At 41.7% G+C, this 27,275-nt stretch overlaps 1 protein-coding gene across 1 annotated transcript in view; it reads left to right on the plus strand.

Annotated features, from left to right (window-relative positions):
* Window positions 1-757: 757 nt before the first annotated feature.
* Window positions 758-27,275, plus strand: part of LMF2 (lipase maturation factor 2) — a 53,584-nt gene continuing 27,066 nt past the window's right edge. The window contains exons 1-9 of the mRNA XM_068275898.1: window positions 758-933; window positions 14,142-14,395; window positions 20,657-20,685; window positions 20,773-20,969; window positions 22,628-22,806; window positions 23,204-23,339; window positions 24,694-24,825; window positions 24,910-25,015; window positions 26,991-27,087. Coding sequence (XP_068131999.1) covers window positions 840-933; window positions 14,142-14,395; window positions 20,657-20,685; window positions 20,773-20,969; window positions 22,628-22,806; window positions 23,204-23,339; window positions 24,694-24,825; window positions 24,910-25,015; window positions 26,991-27,087 — 1,224 coding nt within the window. The 5' untranslated portion in view covers window positions 758-839. The remainder of the gene's footprint in view (window positions 934-14,141; window positions 14,396-20,656; window positions 20,686-20,772; window positions 20,970-22,627; window positions 22,807-23,203; window positions 23,340-24,693; window positions 24,826-24,909; window positions 25,016-26,990; window positions 27,088-27,275) is intronic.

Here is a 27,275-nt window from a genome sequence, read left to right on the forward strand (position 1 = left end):
TTGAGCGTCAACTAGTAGACACTGGCAGACTTGCAACCAGTCTTCTATGCTGGGAACACACAATGCAACTTCCCATCCAAACTACAGGTAATCTGACAGAAAGTTGCTCCTGATCGATAAAGGGATTGATCTTCCGATGATAATTTAGCAAAATGTATCCCTTTATGGATTAAACAGATTAGATATGTTGGAAATAATTGTCCGATTCCTGTCGATCTTGTGTTCCCAGCATTGGTTAATCAGTTGCGATTCTGAACGATTTCCTGACTGATAATTGATCAGACAGGAATGCAGAAACGTTTACAATGTCTGTCACATCCAATCTCTAGTCCTTATGCAAGTTCTCACAATTCCTGTTTTGTCACATTTACAACACGTGCAGGACCAATTATGATCTACCAGCATATCCCGTTGATTATTAACCAATCATTTAACAATTTTTTCAAATCATTCTGTGATTAAAAAAACAACAACTTCTCATTGATATCATATCCTTCAGGATAGGAAGTGAATAACTATTTATTTGTACAATGCCTTTCAGCTGTTAAAAATATATTCACAGCGATTTCAGAAGCAGGGGCACAGGTAATTCCACTCTGAGCAGGCACGTGTCTACTAAACGCATGCGCTCTCACTATTGGGCTGTGCACAAACCGCAGATGTTGGAAGAAAAGATTTGCTGCTGTGCGCATGCGCTGTAGGAAATCTGGCGGCTGGATTTGAGTTTCGCGACTGCGCAGTATTTGGGGGCGAGTGGTATGTTGTAGTGCGATTGCGCGGACCGTCCACGTTGTGACTCATCCAGACAGACAGCTGCAGGTCCCGAAGAACGAGCAAGGATGGGGGAACAGCGTTTTGGACGGGGCTACTTCCTGTGGGGGATGAGTGGCATTTATTTATGTGCATTCCTTTCTCTGTACACCCAGATTCCTGGTATGCATATTTTAGTTAAAGTTATTGATCACTATGCTTTGCCACTGTCATAGAACCCAGACGATGTAAATATTGTATTGTCTATGAATATATCATAGTAAAACGTACGCCTGTTAGCTTGCTTAGCTTGTATACTATGCATGTGAGTCAGTGCTTTCCTAGTTATTTGAATATTTATCTTGCAGCAGGAAACTTTGTAGCAGTGTAATTATGGTGATAAGTAATTGTATCCTTAGGTTGTATTAGCTTGGAAAAGGAAGTGTGTGTGTGTGTGTGTGTGTGTGTGTGTGTGTGTGTGTGTGTGTGTGTGTGTGTGTGTGTGTGTGTGTGTGTGTGTTTATGTAGATCTGTTGAATGAAAAACTTGCTAGAAATCTGGAGCCATATTTCTGCATCCATCTGGGGTTTTTTTGTGTGTGTGGCTTATCACATACTGATTTTGCAAACTTTACTGATGTGCTGTATTTCCATTGCACACCTGGCATTGTGGCTTGCCATTATCTTGGCATGCAACCTTATTACATTTGTCAAGGCCAAATAGTACAGATAAGCAACCTAGTAGCCTCCTGCAAAACTGATGTAATATTCAGTGAGGTCTTTACAGGGTTGATGAGATCCAGCTGTAGAGCCCATCAGCCCATACACTCAATCCTGATATTGGGCCTAAATGATAAAACTAGTTGCAAAAACATTGTTTTCCTGAGCAACCATGTATTATATGTTAGGATTCTTATTAAGAAATCTGGCTACAAATGACCAGTGAAGATACTTGGTTGTTGAGGTTTTTTTTCCCCTATTATGTAATAACCAAAGTAGCAGATCTTTTGCACAGTACTGTGCTGATTCAGAAGCCTGTGATTGAGGCTGAGCTCACATTATTCCCCAGCAGTACAGCATCTGCAGTGTATGGATATGTTGTACGATTCAAGTCTGCTGCCACTCCAGAGTGGAGACTTGCCTATCCTCAAATGACCAGCAATGTAACCTGCTGTCTGGGGAAACTTAATATGTAACTATATATAGACCAGTACACTCAAATTATCTTCTGAAACAATAATCATACTTCACTTTTCTGCAAGATATATGGGAGATAGTCTAGTTTAGGGGACCCAGCAGGAAACCTCGTAAGGAATAGTTCTTCAGTCACAGTACTCTCTCTTACAGCAGTTCTAGAGCATTGTGATTGGCCTAATAGTGTGGGTGTAGTTTATTACAACCTATTGGAAACCTAGTTGTGCAGATATATACGGTGACATTTCAGGGAATAAACCGACAAATGGTTACCACCAGGTGATGGCTAAAAGTCCATTCAAAAAGTTAAATTCCAACAATATGGTTGATAAACAGAGTCCAGGGCCCATATGCAATTACCTTTTTCTCATGAGTTTTCTCCTAGGTGATATTAAACTTATCAATATGCCTGCCACCAGAAAGAAAGAAAATACTCCAAAATAATTTTGATTGTACTTTTTGGTATTTTTTTTTAGTTGAAAAGTTATTTCAAATCCAAAATGAAACATTATATCCTAGGAGAAAACTCAGGTGAAAAAGTGAATTGCGTATAGCCCTGATGTTCAAAAGTTAAGCATAAAGTGAAGGCAAAACATTGTTGTGTTTTTTGTTTTTGTTTTTGTTTTTTTACAAAGGTTGCTGCTTCCATTTTTATGATGGCAATTTGCATATACACAGGAATGAGTAGACTGCTTCAAAACCCCCTCACATGTCGGTGATGCCAGGCAATCCCTCAGGGTGGCAGCAACACAGAAACGTGCACAAATGCTCGCAACATACGAATATAAAAAAAATAATAAATATATTAACCAGTTCGCATTCAGTCGTTTTTTCACTTTATGCATCCGAGCAATGTTCACCTCCCATTCATTAGCCTATAACTTTATTACTACTTATCACAATGAACTGATCTATATCTTGTTTTTTCCGCCACCAATTAGGCTTTCTTTGGGGGGTACATTTTACTAAGAGCCACTTTACTGTAAATGCATTTTAAAAGGAAGAATAAGAAAGAAACGGCAAAAAATCATTATTTCTCACTTTTCGGCAATTATAGTTTTAAAATAAAACATGCCTCCATAATTAAAACTCACGTATTGTATATGCCCATTTGTCCCGGTTATTACACCATTTAAATTATGTCCCTATCATAATGTATGGCGACAATATTTTATTTGGAAATAAAAGTGCATTTTTTCCGTTTTGCATTCATCACTATTTACAAGCTTATAATAAAAAAAAAATTGAAATATTTCATCTTTACATAGATATTTAAAAAGTTTAGACCCTTAGGTAAATATTTGTTTTTTGTTTTTTTTAATTGTAATGTTTTTTTGTTTGTTTTTTCAATTAAACATTTTATGTGGGTATTTTTGGGAGGGTGGGATTTAAATTGTATTTTTTTTTTTAGTAAATATGTGTATTTTTATTTAACATTTAGCTGTAGTTTACTTTTTGGCCACAAGATGGCAGCCATGAGTTTGTTTACAGTGACGTCACTCTAAGCGTAACACGTACGCTTAGAGCGACGTAGGGGAAATAGGAAGCAGAAAAAGCTAGGCTTCCGATAGAAGCTGTCGCTTTTTCTGCAGGGGAGAGGAATCAGTGATCGGGCACCGTTGCCCGATTCACTGATTCGCTGGCTAACAAACCGTGGGCCGGGAGCGCGCATGCACGCGGGAACGCGCAGGAGCACACATGGCTTCCTGGACGTGAGTTTCACGTCCAAGAATGTCAAATAGTTAATTGATACAGCCACGAGACAGGCTGACGTGTTTCAGACACACATGTCCTTAGTCATAGCTCACCAGAAACAAGACACAAAGTGACATATGTACAGAACACTCCTCCCATCTAGGGCTGTAAGTAAGCCAGCACCTATTTTAGTAAGGAGCCCTTGGGCAAGACTCCCTAACACGGCTACTGCCTACTGAGTGCGCCCTAGTGGCTGCCGCTCAAGTGCTTTGAGTCCACAAGCGAAATAAAAATGTTATTTGTCTTGTCTAATTATCTAAACCAGCTTCTCAAATGCTACAAAGAGCTGGACTGTACAGATCCCAAATTCAATATGGGATATTAACCTTTTATACTAAATTTGTGTATGTTTTTAATATGTACACTATTTACTCCGATCTAACTCTTTGCAGTATTCAGGAAGCTGGTTTAGTTTATTAGCTATCAGGCGTCTAGTTAAGGCCTGGATGGGAGGAGTTTTTGGTAAATATGTCACTTCCTGTCTTGTTTCTGGTCACCTATGATTAAGGGTGCATACACACATCCAATTTTACCACTTTGATGTAGAATGATAACTTGCCTACACAATGGGCTCTATTCCCAAAGCATTACCGCATTCGGTAATGCTGAACACAGCTGATTTTACAGATCACCTTCCCAAGTTACAATACACTAAACCTATCTCCGCACAGAAAATCAGAGTTCTCGACTAGTAAGGTAAATTACCGACTTGTGTGGTAATTACCTCAGGAAATTTCAATTCACAATGATTTCCGCATTTCCATTACCGGGCAAAAGTGTTCAGTAATTTTCTCCAGCTCACAGCAGCCAATAACTGGCTCTACCCATGCTGCCTCTGTGCGGTGGATTTAACAGACCGCCTTGGGGGAGAGCCAGGCAGCCAATAGGGAGAATAAACATACATATATCCAGGCACATCGCCTCTAGTTAGGACATTAAATAAATTATTAGGGAAAGGGAGGTGCTGAAGGGGGTGTGGCTAGAAAACAGCAAAAATCTAATAACCCTTCGCACACTCACATGCAAATGTTCAAACAATTGCATTCACAGATTCACTCATCCAGGCACAACTGTTATCCCTACAGCTAAATTAAAAGCCAGGGTTTTAGTTCACAGAAGAATGCATTCTTATGCTTAATCACCTATACTGCGCAGAAGTACCCAGGTAAACATAGGTGTCCTAACTCTGGCCCTGTAACATGCATAGTGCAGACATGCAAACACATTCATTGCATCAAACCTATCAATGGATTAGGAGCACACATCCTAACTTCCTCTCCTGGGAAAGACAGTGCATCTTACCAATCGCACAAGGGAGCTAATGTTATGTGTCCATGTGCACAATGCGCATACACCAGCATAAGCTGTCTGCATGCTGACAAACATACAGGGGAAGGGGGGAGTGCACCGAATTGGACCCTAGCCACAGGGGTCAATGATAAGAATAAACATACATATATCCAGGCACATCGCCTCTAGTTAGGACATTAAATAAATTATTAGGGAAAGGGAGGTGCTGAAGGGGGTGTGGCTAGAAAACAGCAAAAATCTATTAACCCTTCGCACACTCACATGCAAATGTTCAAACAATTGCATTCACAGATTCACTCATCCAGGCACAACTGTTATCCCTACAGCTAAATTAAAAGCCAGGGTTTTAGTTCACAGAAGAATGCATTCTTATGCTTAATCACCTATACTGCGCAGAAGTACCCAGGTAAACATAGGTGTCCTAACTCTGGCCCTGTAACATGCATAGTGCAGACATGCAAACACATTCATTGCATCAAACCTATCAATGGATTAGGAGCACACATCCTAACTTCCTCTCCTGGGAAAGACAGTGCATCTTACCAATCGCACAAGGGAGCTAATGTTATGTGTCCATGTGCACAATGCGCATACACCAGCATAAGCTGTCTGCATGCTGACAAACATACAGGGGAAGGGGGGAGTGCACCGAATTGGACCCTAGCCACAGGGGTCAATGATAAGAATAAACATACATATATCCAGGCACATCGCCTCTAGTTAGGACATTAAATAAATTATTAGGGAAAGGGAGGTGCTGAAGGGGGTGTGGCTCCCTTGTGCGATTGGTAAGATGCACTGTCTTTCCCAGGAGAGGAAGTTAGGATGTGTGCTCCTAATCCATTGATAGGTTTGATGCAATGAATGTGTTTGCATGTCTGCACTATGCATGTTACAGGGCCAGAGTTAGGACACCTATGTTTACCTGGGTACTTCTGCGCAGTATAGGTGATTAAGCATAAGAATGCATTCTTCTGTGAACTAAAACCCTGGCTTTTAATTTAGCTGTAGGGATAACAGTTGTGCCTGGATGAGTGAATCTGTGAATGCAATTGTTTGAACATTTGCATGTGAGTGTGCGAAGGGTTAATAGATTTTTGCTGTTTTCTAGCCACACCCCCTTCAGCACCTCCCTTTCCCTAATAATTTATTTAATGTCCTAACTAGAGGCGATGTGCCTGGATATATGTATGTTTATTCTTATCATTGACCCCTGTGGCTAGGGTCCAATTCGGTGCACTCCCCCCTTCCCCTGTATGTTTGTCAGCATGCAGACAGCTTATGCTGGTGTATGCGCATTGTGCACATGGACACATAACATTAGCTCCCTTGTGCGATTGGTAAGATGCACTGTCTTTCCCAGGAGAGGAAGTTAGGATGTGTGCTCCTAATCCATTGATAGGTTTGATGCAATGAATGTGTTTGCATGTCTGCACTATGCATGTTACAGGGCCAGAGTTAGGACACCTATGTTTACCTGGGTACTTCTGCGCAGTATAGGTGATTAAGCATAAGAATGCATTCTTCTGTGAACTAAAACCCTGGCTTTTAATTTAGCTGTAGGGATAACAGTTGTGCCTGGATGAGTGAATCTGTGAATGCAATTGTTTGAACATTTGCATGTGAGTGTGCGAAGGGTTAATAGAATTTAGCCAATAGGGAGAGCCACACAACCTGCTTCTCACTCGGATTTGATGTGATGGGGTATCTGATGGGACTTTTACTGTATCAAAGTAGAAGAAACTGACAATTCTGAGGGCTTTCCTGCATCCCTTTTTAAATGTGTAAACCTGTATCCTACAATACAGGTTTACACATCTAAAGGGTGGCTGCAGAACATCTAAAGCAGGGGTCTCAAACTCGCGGCCCGCGGGCCATTTGCGGCCCTTGATGCAATATTTTGTGTCCCTTGCTGGCAAAAGCTTCCTTATAGTTCGCTTCAGTGCTCCCAAGTAATCCGCCACTAAACGAGGGCTGCAGAGCCCCCAAATCGCCCGGGGGGCAATCTGCTGGCATTTCCTGGAAGGGGCAGAGCTTTCAGCCTCAGCTCTGCCCCTCCTGACGTCAATCGCCGCCTCTCCCCGCCCCTCTCTGTGAAGGAAGAGTGAGAGGGGCGGGCAGAGGCAGCGATGCGCCGCGATTGTGAAATCCCTTATGCGGCCCAGCCTCATCCTGACTTTGCCTCCTGCGGCCCCCAGGTAAATTGAGTTTGAGACCCCTGATCTAAAGGGATAACCGGCTGTAGTGGATAGAAAACCTCAGAGTAACACACACAGCTCCCTGCCTGCCTGCCGCCCTGCTCTACGCTTGTGAGACTTACAGGGCTTAGTGATTTGAGGCATGCTTGTATGGTAAATTACTGGACTTCTGCCTCATGTGGGAAAACTTTAGTGAATTTGGAAACAAAGTGTAAAATACCGCAGGAGGTATTTAACCATCCAAAATGATTTTACCAAACTGCCCATTATGAATAGAGCCCAATCTGTTCAAAGTCAGTTGGCCCTCATACTCAGCGCTGTGAAGTTGGAGCAATTTTGGGCACCTGGGGCTTGATTCACAAAGCCGTGCAAACTGTTTAGCACGGGTGTGCTAAACAGTTAGCATGTGAAGTGCCGTTCGCGGACTTTTTGCGCATGCAAAGTGCCGCGATCGCAGACTTTTGCGCGCACAGTTTGCACGGCTTTGTGAATCAAGCCCCTGGACTCAGTCCGTGGTTTTCTTAAATTGAGGAGTCGGAGTTGGAAGATTTTTGTACTCAATAAATAGCCCTGCTAGGGGCCTGAAATCAGAGTTGCGCAACAGTGTGTCTTTTATCTGCGAAGTGAGCAGAAATGGCTAACTCAATTCTGTTATTCCTGATAGTAGATATATGACAGGAGATCCCTGCCAGACAACAGAAAGGGCCAATTTTACTACCTCCATATTGGATGAGAACTTGTCTGCATAATCTGTTCACAGCATTCAAAATCTAGTAAATCTCATATTACGTGGAGGTGGTAAAATTGGCCAATCAAACTTGGATGTGTCCTAATGCTAGGTACACACGATGCAATTTTCTGACCTGCTGTCAGATCAATTATTTCTAACATGTCCGATTTGATTTCCGGTCCAGTTTTCAATAGATTTTTCCATTCAATCCTATGATAAATCGTTAAAAAAAATCGATTAGAAATCAGATAGGACATGTTGGAAATAATCAATCTGACAGAAAATTGCATCATGTGCACCTAGTATTAGGCTGCATTCCCACTTGTGCCAGAGAAGTGTCTGCTGTAATGGTCCATGGTGGTCCGGCTGTAGCCTGGGCAGATGCAGCATTACCCCCATGCAGGGCCGGTTCTCTCATGAAGCAAGGTGAAACATTTGCATCAGGCAGAAAGATTACAGGGGCAGCATGTTTATACTGTGTTTACACTTACAGCATGTGGTCAGAGTAGGAGGAGAAGCAGGAGGAGAGGGAGCGAGGTGAAGAGGTCATCATTGGGGAAAAGCAGCTTGTTGTACAGTGTGAGGAGTCTGACAATTAATGGAGGGGGGAGGCAGGAGCGTAGCATTTGACTTGCACAGCAGAAGGGAGGAGGTGGCATGCTGTCCTGACTGAGGAGGAATGGAGTGGCTGAGGGTGAGCACAGCCAGCTTGCTATTTTGTTAAGCTGCAGCATGTCATGTGAGAACATAAAATGAAGCAGAATAAATTGTCGGGTGCTGTGCGATCATTCCAAATTGGGGGGGGGGGGGGGGGGTAGGTGCATCCTTCACAAGTTTGCCTCAGGCAGCAAAAAGTCAAGAACCAGCCTTGCCCCCATGGGCTATATGGGAAAGCATCCACCTGTCCGGGATTATCGTGGACTGCACAGAAGTGTGGCCCGCTTACTGCAACGAATCTCACCGATCCATTGCAGGCTGACAAGTGTGAATGGCTCCTATTCATAAAATAGGAGCCATTCACTGCCAGTTTAGCAATGAACGGAGAACGGACAAAAAAAAAAAAAAATGTCCATTCTTAGCTCAAGTGGGAACACGGCCTAAGGGTAGGAACCCACTAGGCCATTTTTGGCAGCATTTTGGGATCGCAGGTGATTTCCAACAACGCTTTGCCAACTGTAAATTAAAATATATATATATATATATATATATATATATATATATATGTATATATGTATATATATATATATGTATATATATATATATGTATATATATATATGTATATATATATGTATATATATATATATATATATATATATATATATATATATATATATATATATATATATATATATATATATATATATATATATATATATATATATATATTTTTTTTTTTTTTTTTTCAATACAGGTTATTGTTTTGAATTCAATTTAAAAAAAAGTGTTTGCTGCGAGATGTTGACACTGTGTGACCCTGGTGTCATCAACGCCGATCGCAGTGGGAGAAGCAAAATCCGCCAAGGGACATGGAAGAAGACACTGGGGAAGCTATCAGAGGTACGTGATAGATAGATAGATATATATATATATATATATATATATATATATCTATCTATCACGTACCTCTGATAGCTTCCCCAGTGTCTTCTTCCATGTCCCTTGGCGGATTTTGCTTCTCCCACTGCGATCGGCGTTGATGACACCAGGGTCACACAGTGTCAACGTCTCGCAGCAAACACTTTTTTTTAAATTGAATTCAAAACAATAACCTGTATTGAAATTTTTTTTTAATATATATATATATATATATATATATATATATATATATATATATATATATATATATATATATATATATATATATATATATATATATATATATATATATATATATATATATATTATATATATATATATATATATATATATATATATATATATATATTGAGCCAGGTGTTTAACCAGATTTATAGGTAGCTAGGTGTGTGTGTCCCCCACCCCCCACCTCCCCGTCTCATCCCGTTGAGCAAATAGATCTACTCACCTGAGGGCTCTCTCCAGCGATGGCTGCAACAGCACTTTCATCACCAAGACTCGTAATGTAAATGTTCAAAGACCGGGACTTCGGAGATGGAGGAGGGTGTGCGCCGCAGCCTTCGCTGGAGAGAGCCCTCGGGTGAGAAGATCTATTTAGACTGAGACTGGGATGGGAGATCGGGAGGGGATAGGCCACCCGCACGCCGCACAGATGGGGGATTCCCCCCGCCCACACAGCCACCGCATACAAGGGGGAACCCTCGCACACACATTCTCTGCCTGCCGATCCGCTGCCCAGAGATTCCCTAGGGTGGCTGGATGCTTGTTCTGCATGCTGAGGTATCACAGGTCGCTACCCACAGCGTGCAGTCAGGCATCCAGCCATCCTGGGGAATCCCTCTGATGAGAAAAAAATGCAGCCGGCGGGGCAGAGAAACAGGAAATCTCCCTGTCGGCATGGACGAGCTCAGCTCGTCATTAACGGTTTTTCCTGGACAGGCTCAGCTCGTCCATACCACCAGGGTGGCTACAGGAAGAGGTCACATGCGCTTCTTTGATTGGTCCTAGAGAAGCAACTATGACCTCTTCCTTTAGGGGGCGGGGCTATGGACGGAAGGACGTCTGGTAAGTATAATAAAGTTTTTTTTGTTTTTTTTTTACAAAAAAAATAGCGTTGTACAAGCATCAGGAAATCGCGAACGCAAATGCCCTAGGAATCGCTGCACACAGCGCTGCAGTGATTGCTAGTGGGTTCCAGGCCTAACTGTTTGCTGGATTAATGAATCGAGGTGTCAGTTAGTTATTAGCATTCCTATCTGATTAGGGCCTGTTGTGTGCACATTGGCATTATACAAATAGCTACTGTGTGCAGAAAGATGTAGGGTAATAAACAAGGGAGAAGGCACACAACAGGCTTTTCAACTTGCGTTTATCTAAACTTTAGCAAATACAAGTTTAGATAAACACAAGTTGAAAAGCCTGTTATGTGCCTTCTCCCTTGTTTATTGGATTACTTGAAGTGGATTGGTGACCCACTGGAGGATCGAGCACCGGCGACTCTGGATAACCTAACCTGAGCAGGTTGCCGTTGGTTTCATCTGTCTGCAGAAAGATGTAGGTAGTAATGAATTAGAAATACACTGCATGTTACTGTATGCATAGTGTGAAAGGCTACATTTAACCTCTTGAGAACCACAGGCTTACACCCCCAATTGACCAGGCCATTTTTTACAAATTATCACTCTGCAGCTTTAACAGTTTGCTGCAGGGCCATACAACTTAGTACACAAATTGATCTTGCCTCCTTTTCTTGCCACCAACCGAGTTTTCTGTTGGTGGCATCTGATTGCTTCTGCTACGTATTATTTTTTTGGGCCCTAATGCTAATATCCTGTTCCGCCTTTATGTCAAACTAAACTCTCATAGATTGTAACCACACTTGTGACTGCGGGTCTTATCTGTAGAATTTGCAGTTCTCTTTCATGGCACTGTAACAACTGGAGAAGAATATCTTGCTACTTCTTTCTGCAGCATAGGAATTCTGGAAAAAGTAAGGTCTGGTTCACACTGCAAGAGCTTTTTTAGCGCTAGTGATTTGAAAAGCTCTAATGCAGTGCTATGGGTGATTTTTAAAAAATCAAATTGCTCAAGTGAGAACATAGGCCTGGAACCCACTAGTTGTGCTTTTCTAAGCCTTTTGTAAGCGATTTTGATTTGAAAAGCTCTTGGTAATGTAATGCTATAGGTATGATCCCACTTGAAGGATGTGTTTTTTTTTTTTTGTTTTTTTTTTTTATTCACCCATAGCATTACATAGCAATTGCTTTTCAAATTACAAGCGTTTTTTTTTTGTTTGTTTGTTTTTGTTTTTTTAAAGCGCTGCTAGTGGGTACAAGGCCATAGCATAAATTAGCAAGAGCTTTTAAAATCACAAGTGCTTAGAAAAAGCTCTCGCAGTGTGAAACAGCCCTGACACAATGGCAGCTGTATCAATCAATTCTGCTGCATTTGTTTTCCCAAAGTTTCTAAGGCTGTAAAAGATGGGGCAGAGGGACGATATTGTAAAGGAAAGTGTTTTTAATTTTTTTTTTTTTTTTACACAGCACAGATGAGTTGGGGAGATGGGGGTCTGAGCACTGATGGGGAGTTACATTAAGGCTTCTTGCACACAGGGACGTTACAGGTGCACGTTAGTGCAGCCTGTAACGCTCCCCCAACGCACAGCAATGTAACACAAGTGGGCTGTTCACACTGCCCACGTTGCGTTACATTGTAACGCAGCAAAGTGCTGCATGCTGTGCGTTCTCTGCGGCTAAGCCGTGTTGGACTGTTTGCACATGCTCAGTCATGTTGGGGAGGAGGGGAGACAGGCCGAGCACATGGCTAATTAATAATCACTGCACTCAGTGACGTGCAGTGTTTACTTCCTGGAGCGGCCGCTCTGTGCGGCGATTGGCCGGGCGGGACCACGTGATGCCGCATGCGTCCAAGAGTAGGCATCACAGACGCAAAGTGAGCTGCACAACGCGGCTCACTCCGACGTCCACACCAGAGAGCACCAGGCGTTGCGTTAGGGGCACGTTATGTGCCCTATAACGTCCCCTAAACTCAACGTCCTGGTGTGTAAGTAGCCTAAAGCCATCTATGCACATTCAATTAAACTCAGCTGAGGTGGCCACTAAAGACCACCTCTGCCTATCTGCCAAGAAACTTGTGTGTGTATGGTGGCCCCTCACCCCTCCCAGATATGTTGGCTAGATATCTAGCCTGCCTGGATTGTTCTCCCTTCTTACTCTCTACCAGCCCAACTCTCCACTGCTCTGTTGTTCACCACTTCCCGCCCTTCCACCATAATGGAACGTGTCTCTAGCCTGGAGACTAGCAACATGTCTGTATAGCATGGTCTTGAAACTGTTGACCAAGGGATCGACTCCCAATCACTGCCAGGCGACAGTACACGCATATGGCTTAAAGTGTACCAGTGGTAGGTTGAACCAAAAAGGACAGATACTTACCTGCAAAGAGGGAAGCCTCTGGATCACTGCGAGATTACTGTCTAGCATCTATCGATCAGTGTGTTGAGTGCATATTACCATGTTCCCATCCATCCTGATTATGGTGGGCATATGCCATAGCATCTTAATTGTACAATTTTATCATGACTAATGTAAGAACCAACAGGCTGAGAATACTTTGCATTATTGCAGATAAGTTCTTATCCTAAAAACATCCAGATAAGTTAATAGCCTTCCCCCAAGTTTGCCCTAGACAACTATGGACATGTTAAGGATTAGATTGTGAGTTCCTCTGAAGGACAGTTAGTGACAAAACTATCTATCTATCCTCTGTAAAATGCTGGGCGCTATATAAATGCTAAATAATAGTTTATACAAACATTAATAGGCTATCCTCACCAGGATCACTGTCTTTTCTCTGCTGTCAGTTCCAGACTGGGCCTGACCACAAGTATTTCACAGGGAAGTACCCCTAGCTAGGGGTAAATACTAGAATGGGTGGAAGGAGGCGCCCCAAGGAGTATATAGCTCTTGTATGCTATAGAAAATAAATCAATGATCTTACCTCAAATTAGGAGTGGCTTATAAAAAAGTAATTTATTGGACACAAATGATGGTGCATTTCACAGGTTACCATCTCTTTCAAGTCAGTAAAACAGTCTTTTTTTTTTTTTTTTTTTTTTTTTTTGGATGCACCATGGACATGGATCACCTCCTTTCTATGTCCATGGTGCATCTACTAAAGACAGCCTTACTGGTGAGCTGCGCTCGTACATGGTGCGGAGCTTCAGGAGTACGTATCCAACAAGGGGTGTTGGATATATTCTGAGGATCAATGTCCTGCAACGATGGGATCAAGGAAGAGATGGGAATCCTCTAAATTACCTAGCGGTTCCCCTCCTCGCTGTTATTGGTTCCAATCGGTTGCTCTGCATCGGGTTGGCTGAGGGGGCCTCCCCCTCCTGAGGTGGGGATCTATCTTTCTTACTTTCTTTCTTTTTTTTTATGTTTTCAAAGTTACAGATTCCTTTTAAAAAGAAATAAATAGGGCAGCCACCATATAAATCTCTCTTCAGGTTCTCTTTAAGTTTAGCATTATGTTGAATAATGTCTTCTACACTTCTGATTACGGTAATTCTCTTATGTCCTCAGGTCTATATGGACGAGAAGGAATCTTGCCTGCTTGGCGGACACTTAGATTTACTGGTAAAGGATTACTGGAACAACTGAAGGATTCCCCTACACTGCTCTGGCTAGGCCCATGGGTAGGCCTGGACACTGAGCAGGGACTGGAACTGATCTGCCTTCTGGGAACTCTTCTTTCATTGGGAGCACTGCTCTTTAGTTTCCTTCGTGACAGCCTGGTCTTTCTTATTCTGTGGATCCTCTACCTCTCTGCGTATCAGGTATGTGTGCCTCACTAGAGCTGTAGCTACAACCACTCAGTATATTCTTTAGATAATATTTGGGAATGGAAAAAAACACAATCTGAATGTTATGTAAGGATCTCCCATTTACCCCCGTACAGACATGCACACTTGGCAGCAGAGAAGGTGTTTATTAAAAGACATGCAAATATTCCATAGCTATCCTATTGCAGGAAGTTTTGGCTTTCATGACTTTAGTGCAGCCGGAGTTTCTCCATTCACTGCTGGGCAGTTTGCTATGGTTAAATGATACTACCTTGGTACTCTGCAAAAAAAAAAAAAAAAAAATCTATGCAGGTTGCCATATTTCTTTTTAAACCATACTAAGTGCCTGGCCATCCTGCTGATGCCCTGCACCCAGTAGTTAAAGGATACCCCAACTGAAATGTGACATAATGAGATAGACATGTGTATGTACAGTGCCTAGCACACAAATAACTCTGCTGTGTTCCTTTTTTTTTGCCTGAAAGAGTTAAATATAAGGTATGCAAGTGGCTGACTCAGTCCTGACTCAGACAGGAAGTGACTACAGTGTGACCCTCACTGATAAGAAATTCAAACTATAAAACACTTTCCTAGCAGAAAATGGCTTCTGAGAGCAAGAAAGAGGTAAAAAAACCACTTACATGCTTGATATTTAACTCTTTCAGGCAGAGAAAGAAAAAAAGGAACACAGCATAGTTATTTGTGTGCTAGGCACTGTACATACACATGTCTATCTCATTATGTCACATTTCAGTTGGGGTATCCTTTAAAGCCACAGGCTCAGAATAAGGATGCAGATTAGGTGTGTGTGTGTGTGTGTGTGTCATACTGAAGCCAGACAGATCAGGACAGAAAGGCTACTGGCTTGTTTTAAGAGCAAATGCATATGGCAGCCTCCATAGCTCTCACTACAAGGTCACTTGAAAATTAATTCAGATCAGTGAACACATGAATGTGTGAAAAGTGCTAGCTGTTATGTGTCTAATGTGGCTGCCCAATATCCCTATGAGTTATAAATGCACTACGCAAAAAGTAGTCTGATGGCATCCCTATTGCTACTCAAATTTGTTTATTATTCATACGCAAACTTTGATTGGTTAAAGGTGCCTAAAAATGAAACCAATGTATCTTAAGTCAGGCTATGGCAATCCCTACTTTAACCAGATCTGCTTTGATGGCTGAATATAGATGATGCAATGATTTGCAAATTCACTTAGAGGTCCTAAAATGATCCATTTTGGGAGTAACTTTAGGCTCATGTTCAGCTGAATTCTTGCAAATACTTTCTGTTTTAGGAGGGCATTTGCATAGCTTTTTCATTGGGTGAGCATTCTATTTCTTTTTGGCATTCTAAAAAAAAATCATCTTACTGGTTTAGGTTAACCATGTCTTAGCCATACCATACTTATGTTTACTCTGTAACAATAGCCCCTGCAAGGGATGCAGCAGCAGGGGGCCCAGAAGCCGCACGGGGCCTTGTGGGGGGAGAACCTTCTTTTCCCTGTCTTGAGAGACTGACAACTAAGGGCACAAAGATAAAACGCTTTAGTCTCTCCACAATTGTTCTAATGACTGCATCTGCTCAGCCACAGATAAGGAATCATACAAAGCTTTGTAGACAATCTCTATTCAGTGTGCAGCCTGGTCTTGTGTACAGCGCCCCAGCTTATCCACCCCTCCACAAGTGCTCTGTACTATAATGATGCTGGATAAGTCTGCAGAGCCAGTTATGCTCCATTAGAGATGGACAAAGTCAGTGTAATAACTGAGGCTGGGAGCACACTAGTCTGATGGTTTTCTGAGTGTTTTCTGCACACTATGTTTTTCTGTATGTGTGAAAACACGCATGTTTTATCACAGACGCTAATGTAATTGATAGACCATGCGTGTAGTGCTTCACTGCTGCTTGTTTTTATCTGTATGAGGAAAACGCATTCACATGTACAATAGCCAATTGAGACTAACATTGGTTCTCAGTTTACCTGTGGAGAAAGTGGGGTGGGGGGGAGGCCCCATCCAAAGTTGCAAAGGGGGGCCCAGGGATTTCTATTTACGCCCCTACTTAAGTTAATTCATACATTGCACTGATGAAGATTGAACATATTCTATATTATTTCAGGAAGGAATGGCAGTTGCCATGTATGATGATGTAGTCTATTCAGTAGAATTCCTTTATAGTAAACTCCAAGGGACCAGGAAAAGTAGTTTACTATATTAGCAGTTTACTGTATCAGAATTGGTCATACATTGTATATTTATACAGATGCTTTTGCCGGGAACTAAGAACTGGGTTTACTATATCCAGAGGTTTACTATATCCAGAGGTTTACTATATCCAGAGGTTTACTATAACTAGATTCTGTCAGACAATATTTCTGCTGAATAGTGCAAAGTGGTAGATAAGGTAAATGATCAATATCTGGAAGATATATTTAACGTGATATACCACAACTCTTCAACTATACAGCCAACATTACGCCCTTACAGAGGCTCATTAATATGAATTTAGAAAAGTAATGCAAAACCTCCCCAGATAAATAAAGCTTGCTGATTTTGTTTTTTTTTAAGAGATCTTATGGCCCTGTCTGATTGCCTGATGCTTACAATCAGTCCCCTTTGACCAACAGTCTGTCTGTACACCACATACAGTAGTGTGGTGACTGCTGCCAACTTCTGCTGCCCCTTTACTTCCAAATGTCATACCTCAGTGTGTCTTGGTGTTAAGCTAGCCATACATCTAGCGATGATGGGCTGATTCGACCAAGAGACAAATCTCTCTAATCAAATCTGATTAGTGAGAGATCTGTCGACTGCCCATACACCGCAGGCCAAATCCAAATGAATTTCATGCTGAAATCGATATAGAATCGGCCTTGCAACCCCGCATCCGACCGCCTCGCTGCCTCAACACTTTCCTCCTAATGTTGTCTCCCCGGTGCCCAGTGCATGTTATACATTACCTGTCCATGACCTCTGCTTGTCCCCGCTGGCTCTGGGTCCACTCTGTTTTTCATACATGTGGTTGCCTAGTAACGTGGCCACGTGTATGACGTCTGATGTCATATGCGCACCCTTACTAGGCAACCATGTGGGGCTCGTGTATGAAGAACAGAGTGTGCCCAGAGCCAGCAGGGACAGGCGGAGGTTGCGCGTGCATGTAGAGGCGGCAGACAGGTAATGTATAACATGCACTGGCCATGGGGGGAAGGGTGGGGGGGGGGGGGCAGTGTCCGGGGGTTTCGTCGTGTTTGTTGATCGTCCTGAAATTTCCCGCAGTTACCGTTGTGCACCCGATCAAGCAAGTCGGACCAACATCTAGCAGCATGCGCGATCAACTTGTGCAACCAATTTCTTCTTGAAATTGGTTGCATTGTCAGTCGGGCATGCACTCGGCAGTTCCGGTTTTCATCCGATTCAAAAATAATAGAATTGGATGGTCGATTGGGCGCCAAGTTGCCTGATGTATGGCTACCTTTACGCTCAAATCTGTGACTTTTCTACCTGCAAATCGCACTGACCAGTGAATCACTGTAGAAATGTATTGTCCTAGATAAGAGGTTGATCATGTATTATTAATCATTGGGACAATTGTGTTGATATGGCGTAATTCTGTTCTTAATGCCTTTATTAGACTAATTAATAAACAATAATACACAACTAACTTAACCTGAATACTACATTTATCTTCAGTAAATCTGACTAAGTGGACTGGTCTTTCTGCAATGCTGGTCATACTTGTGACAATCGTTTCATTTTATTTAATTATCTTTGTTTTTAAAACAATCACTAGAAGCTGCACCCATGTGTAGCAATTCTATCAAAAGCAATCAAGACATTGGTATTTTTTTAAAAGAAGGAAACGGAAGGATAGGCCTGCAGAAAAATCACTGTCTCTAATTGTCGTAAACCGTATTAGTTCTGCACATTTGTAAACACACATTATGCCTCAGTGGCATGACAAGCCTTTAAGGCAATTAAGAAAAACCTGGTGGCTTCTTTCATTGGGAGCACTGTTCTTTAGTTTCCTTCGTGATAGCCTGGTCTTTCTTTTGATCTGTCCACGATTTTTACGGTAGAGCAGATGCTTTTCCCATATAGCCTATGGTTGGAACCTTCACTACACTGTCCCTTTTTAAAATTTTGAGTTCGTTGATTAAGTGAAACAACTAAACCTACTAGAAAGTTACAGGTGGTGTTTTTTTTGTTTTGTTTTGTTTTTTGCCATGTCTGAGCATTATTACAGATGAGATAAAATAACATCTTCTATTATTATTATTATTATTATTATTTTATTTTTATTTATATAGTGCCAACATCTTCCGTAGCGCTGTACAAACAAATAATGGGGAACAAATATATATAAGAAATACAAGACACTGTACAGTCATGACATTGAATAGAATAAATACAGATACATCCATAGTTGATATGTAGTTGGTACATGTACATATGTTAAAATTACAGCAGTATGAGAAACACATCGTCTCCCATGATTATCTCCAGTGCATATCTTTGTTGGCAATTGAAGTCTTATGCCTAGTACACACCATACAATTCTCTGTAAGATTTAACTGCCAGATGGATAATTTCCAACATGTTGGAAATTATCTATCTTATGCTGGGATTACATGATTCTTTTTTTGTAAGAATCGTTCCGATAGATGCCTTCGATGATAAAATTCCGACATGTTCCGTCGATTTTGTTTCCGTTCGATTTCTTATATAAGTCAATGGAAAAAAGATAAGAAAAACGATTGGAAGATAAGAGAATCAAGCAGAAAATCAAATGGCTAATAGATTGCGTGCCGAATCGAACGCAAAAAACGTATCGTGTAATCCCAGCATAACCGTTTATCTGCCTAGCAATTAAGCATTGTTCTACTCAGCAGGAGATAACCAGAAGACAATGCACCAGAGATAATGACCAGTCTCTACCAGTACTTTACACAAAATTTAATTACAGAAAATCTTCCAGAAAATCAGAAAAATCTAACAGAAAATTGTATGGTGTGTACCAGGCATTAAGCTGCATCTACACGCGTAGATGCGGCCGCGATGCTCCTTATCAATCGAGCCGCTGATGCGGCTCGATTGATAAGATCCGACAGGACGGATCTTGCTTCCGCCGATTCCCTGCTCGCTCCACGCTAGAGGACAATGGCAGGGAATGGAGCGGAAGATAAGCGGCGCGGGGACGAGGCGATCCGGCGGCTAATCGAGCCGCCGGATCGCTGCAATGTCCCATCGTGTAGATGGGGCTTTAGATGTAAGCAGGTGTTGGGGACCATTTCCACGTGTGTGAATCCTGCATGCAGATTTGCATAACCAATACAAGTGGATGGGCCTGTTTCCACTTGTCAGAAATCCTGTGCGGTTTTATGTGCAGGAAAAATCTGCACGGCAGAGCCATCACAATCCCCCATGAAGAGATGGACTTGCCCAAAACCTGTCGGTAATGTCAGATTTCTATTACCTACTGTAAGTGGCAGCAACATAGGAGAAAAGTAATGTATGGCTCATTTTACTCTGGGAGAAATGTACTTCGTGTTTGTATGTAATTACCTGTATTTAAAACTTTACACTTTTTTTTGCGATAGTGGTCCTTTAAAGTGGAATCGCCAGCATTATTATAGAAACCAAATTGCTTTAGGCCTAAACACCTGATGTGTAAGGTGGATAAGAAAAACACAAAGATCAGAAGTTTATACATTTTATAAACTCATGATTTACCTGTGAAGATAACAAGTAGCTTAAAAAGAGCATGTTTGTTTGTTTGTTTTTTTTACTTATTTTTTTTTATTATTATAGGAGTGGCTGATTTGTATATTGTGTTGGTTTGTAAAATTAAATTTGGTAAGTCTTGTTCACACAATAGATGCTGCCTCTGCTGAGAGTCTAGTGTGTATATGGCAGCTTGCATTTCCCCTCAACCATGAGTGGGCAAGATATCTGAACTGTTGGATCACCTTGTCCATGGTTCCCCCTTCTTACCCCTCCCACTCAGCCTTGCACCATGCATCATCCCACGCCCCCTCCATAGCAACAGAACACATTGCTGGCCTACAAGCTAGCAAACATGTCTGTACGGAACTCAGCCCCAAACTGTTTCCAGAGTGATTATGTATCAATCCACGTGGATAACTGTTTTGTGCATCTGTACACACTCTTTAGGTATTAATTGGAGTTCTTTTGTAATGCTTTTACTATAGCTCATCTTAGATACATTTTCTTACAACTCATTTTTATCCTTTGCAGGTTGGACAAGTATTCCTCTATTTCCAGTGGTAAGTGCAAGGTGCACAGTGACCATATGTCTTAGCATATTCGCATTAAGTAGAATAATGTGTGATTTGTCTGTACATGTATTTCAGGGACAGCCTTCTACTTGAAGCAGGGTTTCTTACAGTGTTGGTAGCACCATTACGTGCTTTACGCTCAAAGACAAATGTCTGGAGCTGTCATGACGGCATCACGTTCTGGCTAATTCGCTGGCTGCTTTTCAGACTTATGTTTGCATCTGGAGTTGTGAAACTAACCAGCCGCTGCCCCACATGGTGGGGTCTGACAGGTGAGACCAGTTTTCATTATGTTCACATACTTTGAAAAGTATGCTTCAATTAGCCACAATACAATACCTCTCAACACAGTCCTTTTAGGTCCACCACCTTACTTAACACATTCCATTAGCGTTCTCCACAAAAAATACCAGCGTCTTTGTTTTTATCAAGTTTACTCTGTAATATATATTTTTTTTCTTTGTTGTTAACTGGGGGGCACATTATAACCAGTAGTCTATAGGAGGTTGGTCTCTAATAAAGCTCAGCCACATCGAAGGTGCAGTTCACTTTGGACAAAAAAAAGGTCTGGAACGGACCATAACGGAGGTGAACGGATCCTATGTTTATCAATATAATTCATTCAGATTGCTGTGCTGGAACAGTTCCACCGCAAGGACTGCAAGTTTGGGTCTGCAGGTCTTTGGGTTTTTTTTCCCGCTTTGACCACACACCAACGGAATGGACAGTCGCGGATGGAAAACTGATCCGTTTAAAAACTGATCCGTCTTTACACGGATCAGTTTTCCATCTGTACCTGTGTGAACCAGGCCTATGACGCTAAGCTCCAGTTGCAGCGTAGTGTTTATAGGAGGAGCACTAACAATGTTCTTCCCTTAGTTTTTTTGTATGTGGGTTTTTCTGTCTTTTGTCCGTTTTTTTTTTTTTTCCACTCCTGCACCTGGCCTGTCTACAGTTGGGTTTAAGGTCTGCAGATCCCCGGGTTTCCCAAAGAGGCTCCCTGCATGTGACCAGTGCATTCAGCATGGATGCCGTGCATCAAGTTTTAGAGTTTTAGGCATCATGCCTAAACTTTAGGCATCATGCCTAAAGCTCCTCTGCTTTGTGTGCTGAGGGAGCCTGACCCCCAGGCACTTTTAGAGCACCCAAAATGAAAGACCACCCTTGCAGCTATTCCTTCTCCTTTGTTGTCTTTGCCTCTGTGTCCAGCTGTCCTCAGCATCAGCACCACATTTTTGACCACCTATAGCCCATCCGCCCAGCCAGAGCAACATGTGCAGGATATTCAAATGCAGACAGCTTTACCCTTCCAGGCTGCTCACTGAGATCCGAATCTTGTTTGGAACATTTTTACAGGGATGGAGAGCAAGCAAGGTGGACTGCATCAAATACCTGCAATATCCGATGTACACATCACAAAGTATTCTCCAGACAGCATTCCACATGTGTTACTTTGGTGTTTTGTGCAGAGCTCAGCCTTCCTGTCAGAGTATTGGATGTGTCCTTTTTCTGACTAGTCCAGTTGATTAGCAACACTTATCTGTTCTGTGTAGCTAATAAGACAAGCAGGAAAAGGACAGATAGGGTAGTCAATATTGTTACAGAGAGCGCTAGAAAGTACAGATTTTGTGCTTGAAATATATTGCTATTTGAATGTCCATGTCCTCTAATAAAAGCAGGCTGTAAACTAAAATGAATACATAATCTTTTGAAACATTGATTTCCAAAATTATTTGTGTGTCACTGATACATTTTACAGCCTGTTTGTGTTGTGTTTTTTTTGTTTTTGTTTTTTTAGATATGTTATTAGCTTTATGTGGTAGATATGTTGGGTAGGTCATTAAGTTCATGCATGCAAATAAAATTAGAATGCACCTATGTTTTTTATGTATAGCTTTAATATCTAGTCTTTTTTTCCCCTCTTCACTAGCTCTTACTTATCACTATGAGACTCAGTGCATCCCAACTCCATTTGCCTGGTTTGCACATCAGCTACCTGTGTGGTTCCAGAAACTATCAGTAGTTGCTACATATGTGATAGAAATTGGACTCCCATGGCTATTCTTCCTGCCTTCCCAGAGGCTCCGTTCCTTTTCATTTTATTTTCAGGTAAGTAATCCGATAACTGTTTGTATTAAAGTATACCTGAACTGATTTAAAATTAGCAAGGGTACACATGTTACTTGTTAATCTTCACACCCACTAGGCCCCTAGCACCTGCTTATACTGCCTTGAGGGCAATCCTGCTCAGCAAGCCTATTTGGGTCGTATGTATGTATGTATGTATGTATGTTCTATCCCCTGGAAGCTTCCTGGAGTCTTGTATGAGTTCTAGTAAAGGTAACTAGAACAAATGCAAGTTATACATTTATTTTTAGTTTGGGATCTCTTTAAGGTTTTTTTTCCATTCTGTCTGCAGTATTCAGAATCTAGTTGTATAATAGTGAGTTGTTGTTTGTTTGTTTTTTTGTTTTGTTTTTTTCATCTTTCTTTTTTTACTCTTTAGGTTTTGTTGCAAGTCCTCATCATATTTACTGGCAATTACAATTTTTTTAACCTGCTGACACTGGTCCTTTGCGTTTCTCTGCTGGATGACCAGCTAATAAAACCTGAACAAAAAGGCAAACGGGCACAGCAGAAAGGTAATTGCTTTGAATGAATACCACGTATCACCCAACTCTTTTTTGAAGGCAGGGAAAAAGGAAATTGTTTTTGGCAACACTTTTTTATGTATGGAATGGCATTCCCCATCTTGTTCTGCTTTTTTATTTTGCTTTTTATGTTTGTTCTCTACAGAGGGAATAGAAAAGAATCGCCAGCTGCAATATACATATTCAGGTTTTGTTGCTTTGAAAGCTGAAATGAACCCCAACAAATGTTTTTGAGTTGTATTTCCTCAAAGCCCTTAAGCCTGGTATACACACCCAGGTTTGATTGGCCAATTTTACCACTTCTGTATAGTTAGGCTCCATACACACATCCAATTTAAATCTGCAAATGATTGGTCAATTTTACCACTGCCATGGTGCATGAGGACCAACAGACAAATTTTGAATACTATGAACAGACTGTGTAGTTATGCTCTCATACTACATTGGAGTGGTAACATTGGCTAGTCATCTGCAGTTAAATATTAGATGTGTGTATGGACCTTTGGAGCTTATCTGCACAACATGGTCATACTATTCAGATCGATTGTTGGCCCTCATACTACATGGAGGTGGTAAAATTAGTGATTAGTGATACATCTACTCCTAATTAAAAAAAAAAATATTCTGCACTTGGTGGTAATTAAAAGATGATGAATGAGCTGTTAATGTGACTGGCTTGCATAACATTTAGTGCAGATTGTATGTGGTTAAGGGTTTCTATAGACGTACGATAAAGATCGTTCGTTACGAACGATTCGTGACGTTTACACGATATTCAAATTAGACCGAAAAGATTGTTTGTTATGAACGATTGTGTACACACATGAACGATATAAGTTTAAAGTACTGAACGACGAACGCTAAAAAAAAATGCGTGCGCAAACGGGAGTGACGTTATGACAGTACTACTCCACAGATAATCATTATCGGACGATCTTTGTACACACTGCAACGATTGAACGATTATCTTTCGAAAAAATCTGCCGGGTTGGATCGGTCGGATTGAACGATAACTGTCGTTATCGTCCCAAAAAAACGATCGTTGGAAAATTTGTAACGCATGATTATCGGTCCGATTGTCATTATCGTTCGTTTTCGAACGATCGTTATCGTACGTGTGTACTCAGCTTTAGAATAGTGCCAGTATGCAGACTGCAGCAGCTGCATTTGATTGGCGCAACTCCAAACTTCATGTGACTTGCATTCAGTTTTTGTGCAAGTCCAAAGAAACAGCAGGATAACCATCATCTAGTTATATAGTTGTATAGCAAATGGAGCAGTGGGGACATCTTCTCTGTAATTCCATTCTAATTATTTGCATTTTTGTTTGGTTACATCTTTGTAGGTCGTTGGTTCTCCCTCCAGACTTTGGTCTTACTCTTAGATCTCGTTGTATTTGGGTTGCTTGCTTTCTGGACTGTAAAATATTTTGATATTAAGATCAACTTTGAGCATTACAGTGTGGAGTCCAGAACAGGTCAGTGATCCATTGTTTAGTGATTTTTATAGTTTTTGCCTTATGATTAATTTTGGCAATAATTGTCTTTTGTCAATTGAACAGCGTTCACGTACCATGACTTTCTGCAGTGGCTCAGGACACTCGCCTTCCCTTCTATCTGGATAGCCTCGGCTTCTCTAGGCTGGGAGCTTCTCAAAGGCTTGTACAGGTGAGCACAGCATTTATCAGTATATTTCTATGCTACTTTCTCATGTAAGAAGCAAGCACATATATTTAAATGTCCTGTCTGTAGGAAAGTGACCATTAAAAACCTTGATCATTCCTGTAGCTGTGGCTTCTTGGATTTAAGCCCCACCCAAACAAAATTAAAACAATAAAAAATAGCACTGTCCCTTCAAGATGTAGTCCTGCACTAGTTTCTCATTCAGTTGTGGAGTGAGGGCTCGTTTCCACTATCGCGAATCTGCATGCGTCCAACGCATGCAGATTCGCACATGTAATGCAAGTGAATGGACCTGTTTCCACTGTAGCGTTTGCGTGGTGCGTTTTTATGAGCGGTGAAAAAACGCACAAAAGAGCCAACGAATTCGCTAGTGGAATGCATGCGAATCGCCGCTAATGTATTTAATAGGGAAATCACATGCGTTTTTTACGCGATTACGCATGCGATTCCGCATAGGAACCAATGTAAATTAACACAGGCAGTGACATAGTTAAAAACGCACATAGCCTAACCTATGCGAAATCGCATGCGTAATCGCGTAAAAAAACGCACCTGCATGCGATTTCTTCTGCGGTGGAATCCAGGCGATTCCGCACCGCTACAGTGGAAACGAGCCCTAATAGTTGTATAGAGGATGTAACTGTAAAGGGTTTACATAATGATCACCAAACCACCCACTTTAAAGGGAAGGTTCAGGGACAATAAAAAAAATAAATTAAATCCAAATCCACTTACCTGGGGCTTCCTCCAGCCCGTGGCAGGCAGGAGGTGCCCTCGGCGCCGCTCCGCAGGCTCCCGGTGGTCTCCGGTGGCGCGCCCGACCTGGCCAGGCTGGCGGCCAGGTCAGGCCTCTTCTGCGCTCCATTGTGCGTTCCACGCCGGTGCGCTGACGTCATCGGACGTCCTCCGGGCTATACTGCGCAGGCTCAGATCTACTGAGCCTGCGCAGTACAGCCCGGAGGACGTCCGATGACGTCAGCGCGCCGGCGTGAAACGCACAATGGAGTGCAGAAGAGGCCCGACCTGGCCGCCGGCTTGGCCAGGTCGGGTCAGCCACCGGGAGCCTGCGGAGCGGCGCCGAGGGCACCTCCTGCCTGCCACGGGCTGGAGGAAGCCCCAGGTAAGTGGATTTTTTTTTTTTATTGTCCCTGAACCTTCCCTTTTTAATAATGTAGTTATTAAAGCCTTACTTAACCATAAATTAAAGCAAGAAATGGTTGGAACCGCTGCCAGCTTTTTATTTCTATTTGTGTCCACATTGGGGTAATATCGCACACTTTGTCTTGCTCTAATTGATAACAGCAACACAGATGTTTATCAACTCACAACATATAATTTTTTGCCTTTATAGCCAAAACATGCATCCAGAGTTCCTGATTATTTGAAGCTTCCATTTTTAGTATTATTTATTTCAGTTTGCATATAGCTCTCACAGATATTTGCCCTTTATAACCAGAAAATACGGTAACTGTGTTAATTCAAAGTTACAGAACAATGTCTTACTTGCTGAGGCAGTAGGATTTGCTTACTGCTTGAATATTTGAAGGCCAATTTATCTATGATATCGTTTGTGCAAATGTCTAACCAATATATTTCTAGCAGTTAAACAGCTCTCATGTGCTCTCCTCAGCTGCAGCAGACAAGCTTCTCCAATAACACTGTGCCAGATTGATCCCAACCAGTGCAAGGAGAACGTCTAGAGCAAATGTGATGCAGAAATGGAGCAGAGGGACCAGTCAAAATCCTTGAACTGGACATATGTGCCATTTTGGCCTCCATTCTGCTCTATTCTTTGCTCCAGCTTTTGATAAATCCGTCCTTGTGTGTTTTGTCAGGTTTTCTATAAACCCACTTAAAAATCTGGGCAGATTAATTTTTCAGAGGGAGATTAGACATTTCTGCTTTGTGAAACATACCAGACTTGTAGATAATTTTGAGTTACTTGTTTCTGTTTTCTCAGGAGTGCCTCAGTTCGTGGAATCTTTTGGAAACTCTGGGCAACCATACAGTGGATAATATTTTCTTTTGCTGCTGTTGGCATGTTTGCTGTCAGTTTGGTAAGTATGATTCATTATTGATTGCTTCTGTGATCCTTTCATTTCTCATTTCAAAATCTTATTTCAGCTTTTATCCAGATCATAGAGACATTGTTGCAAAAAAAACAAAACAAAACATAAAAGCAAGCAAATTTGTACTGATCTTTTATGTTAGTCTTAATACAGAGATGTGTGTGTTTATTACAGTT

Source organism: Hyperolius riggenbachi, chromosome 3, assembly GCF_040937935.1.
Source record: "Hyperolius riggenbachi isolate aHypRig1 chromosome 3, aHypRig1.pri, whole genome shotgun sequence".
Taxonomy (NCBI): Eukaryota; Metazoa; Chordata; class Amphibia; order Anura; family Hyperoliidae; genus Hyperolius; species Hyperolius riggenbachi.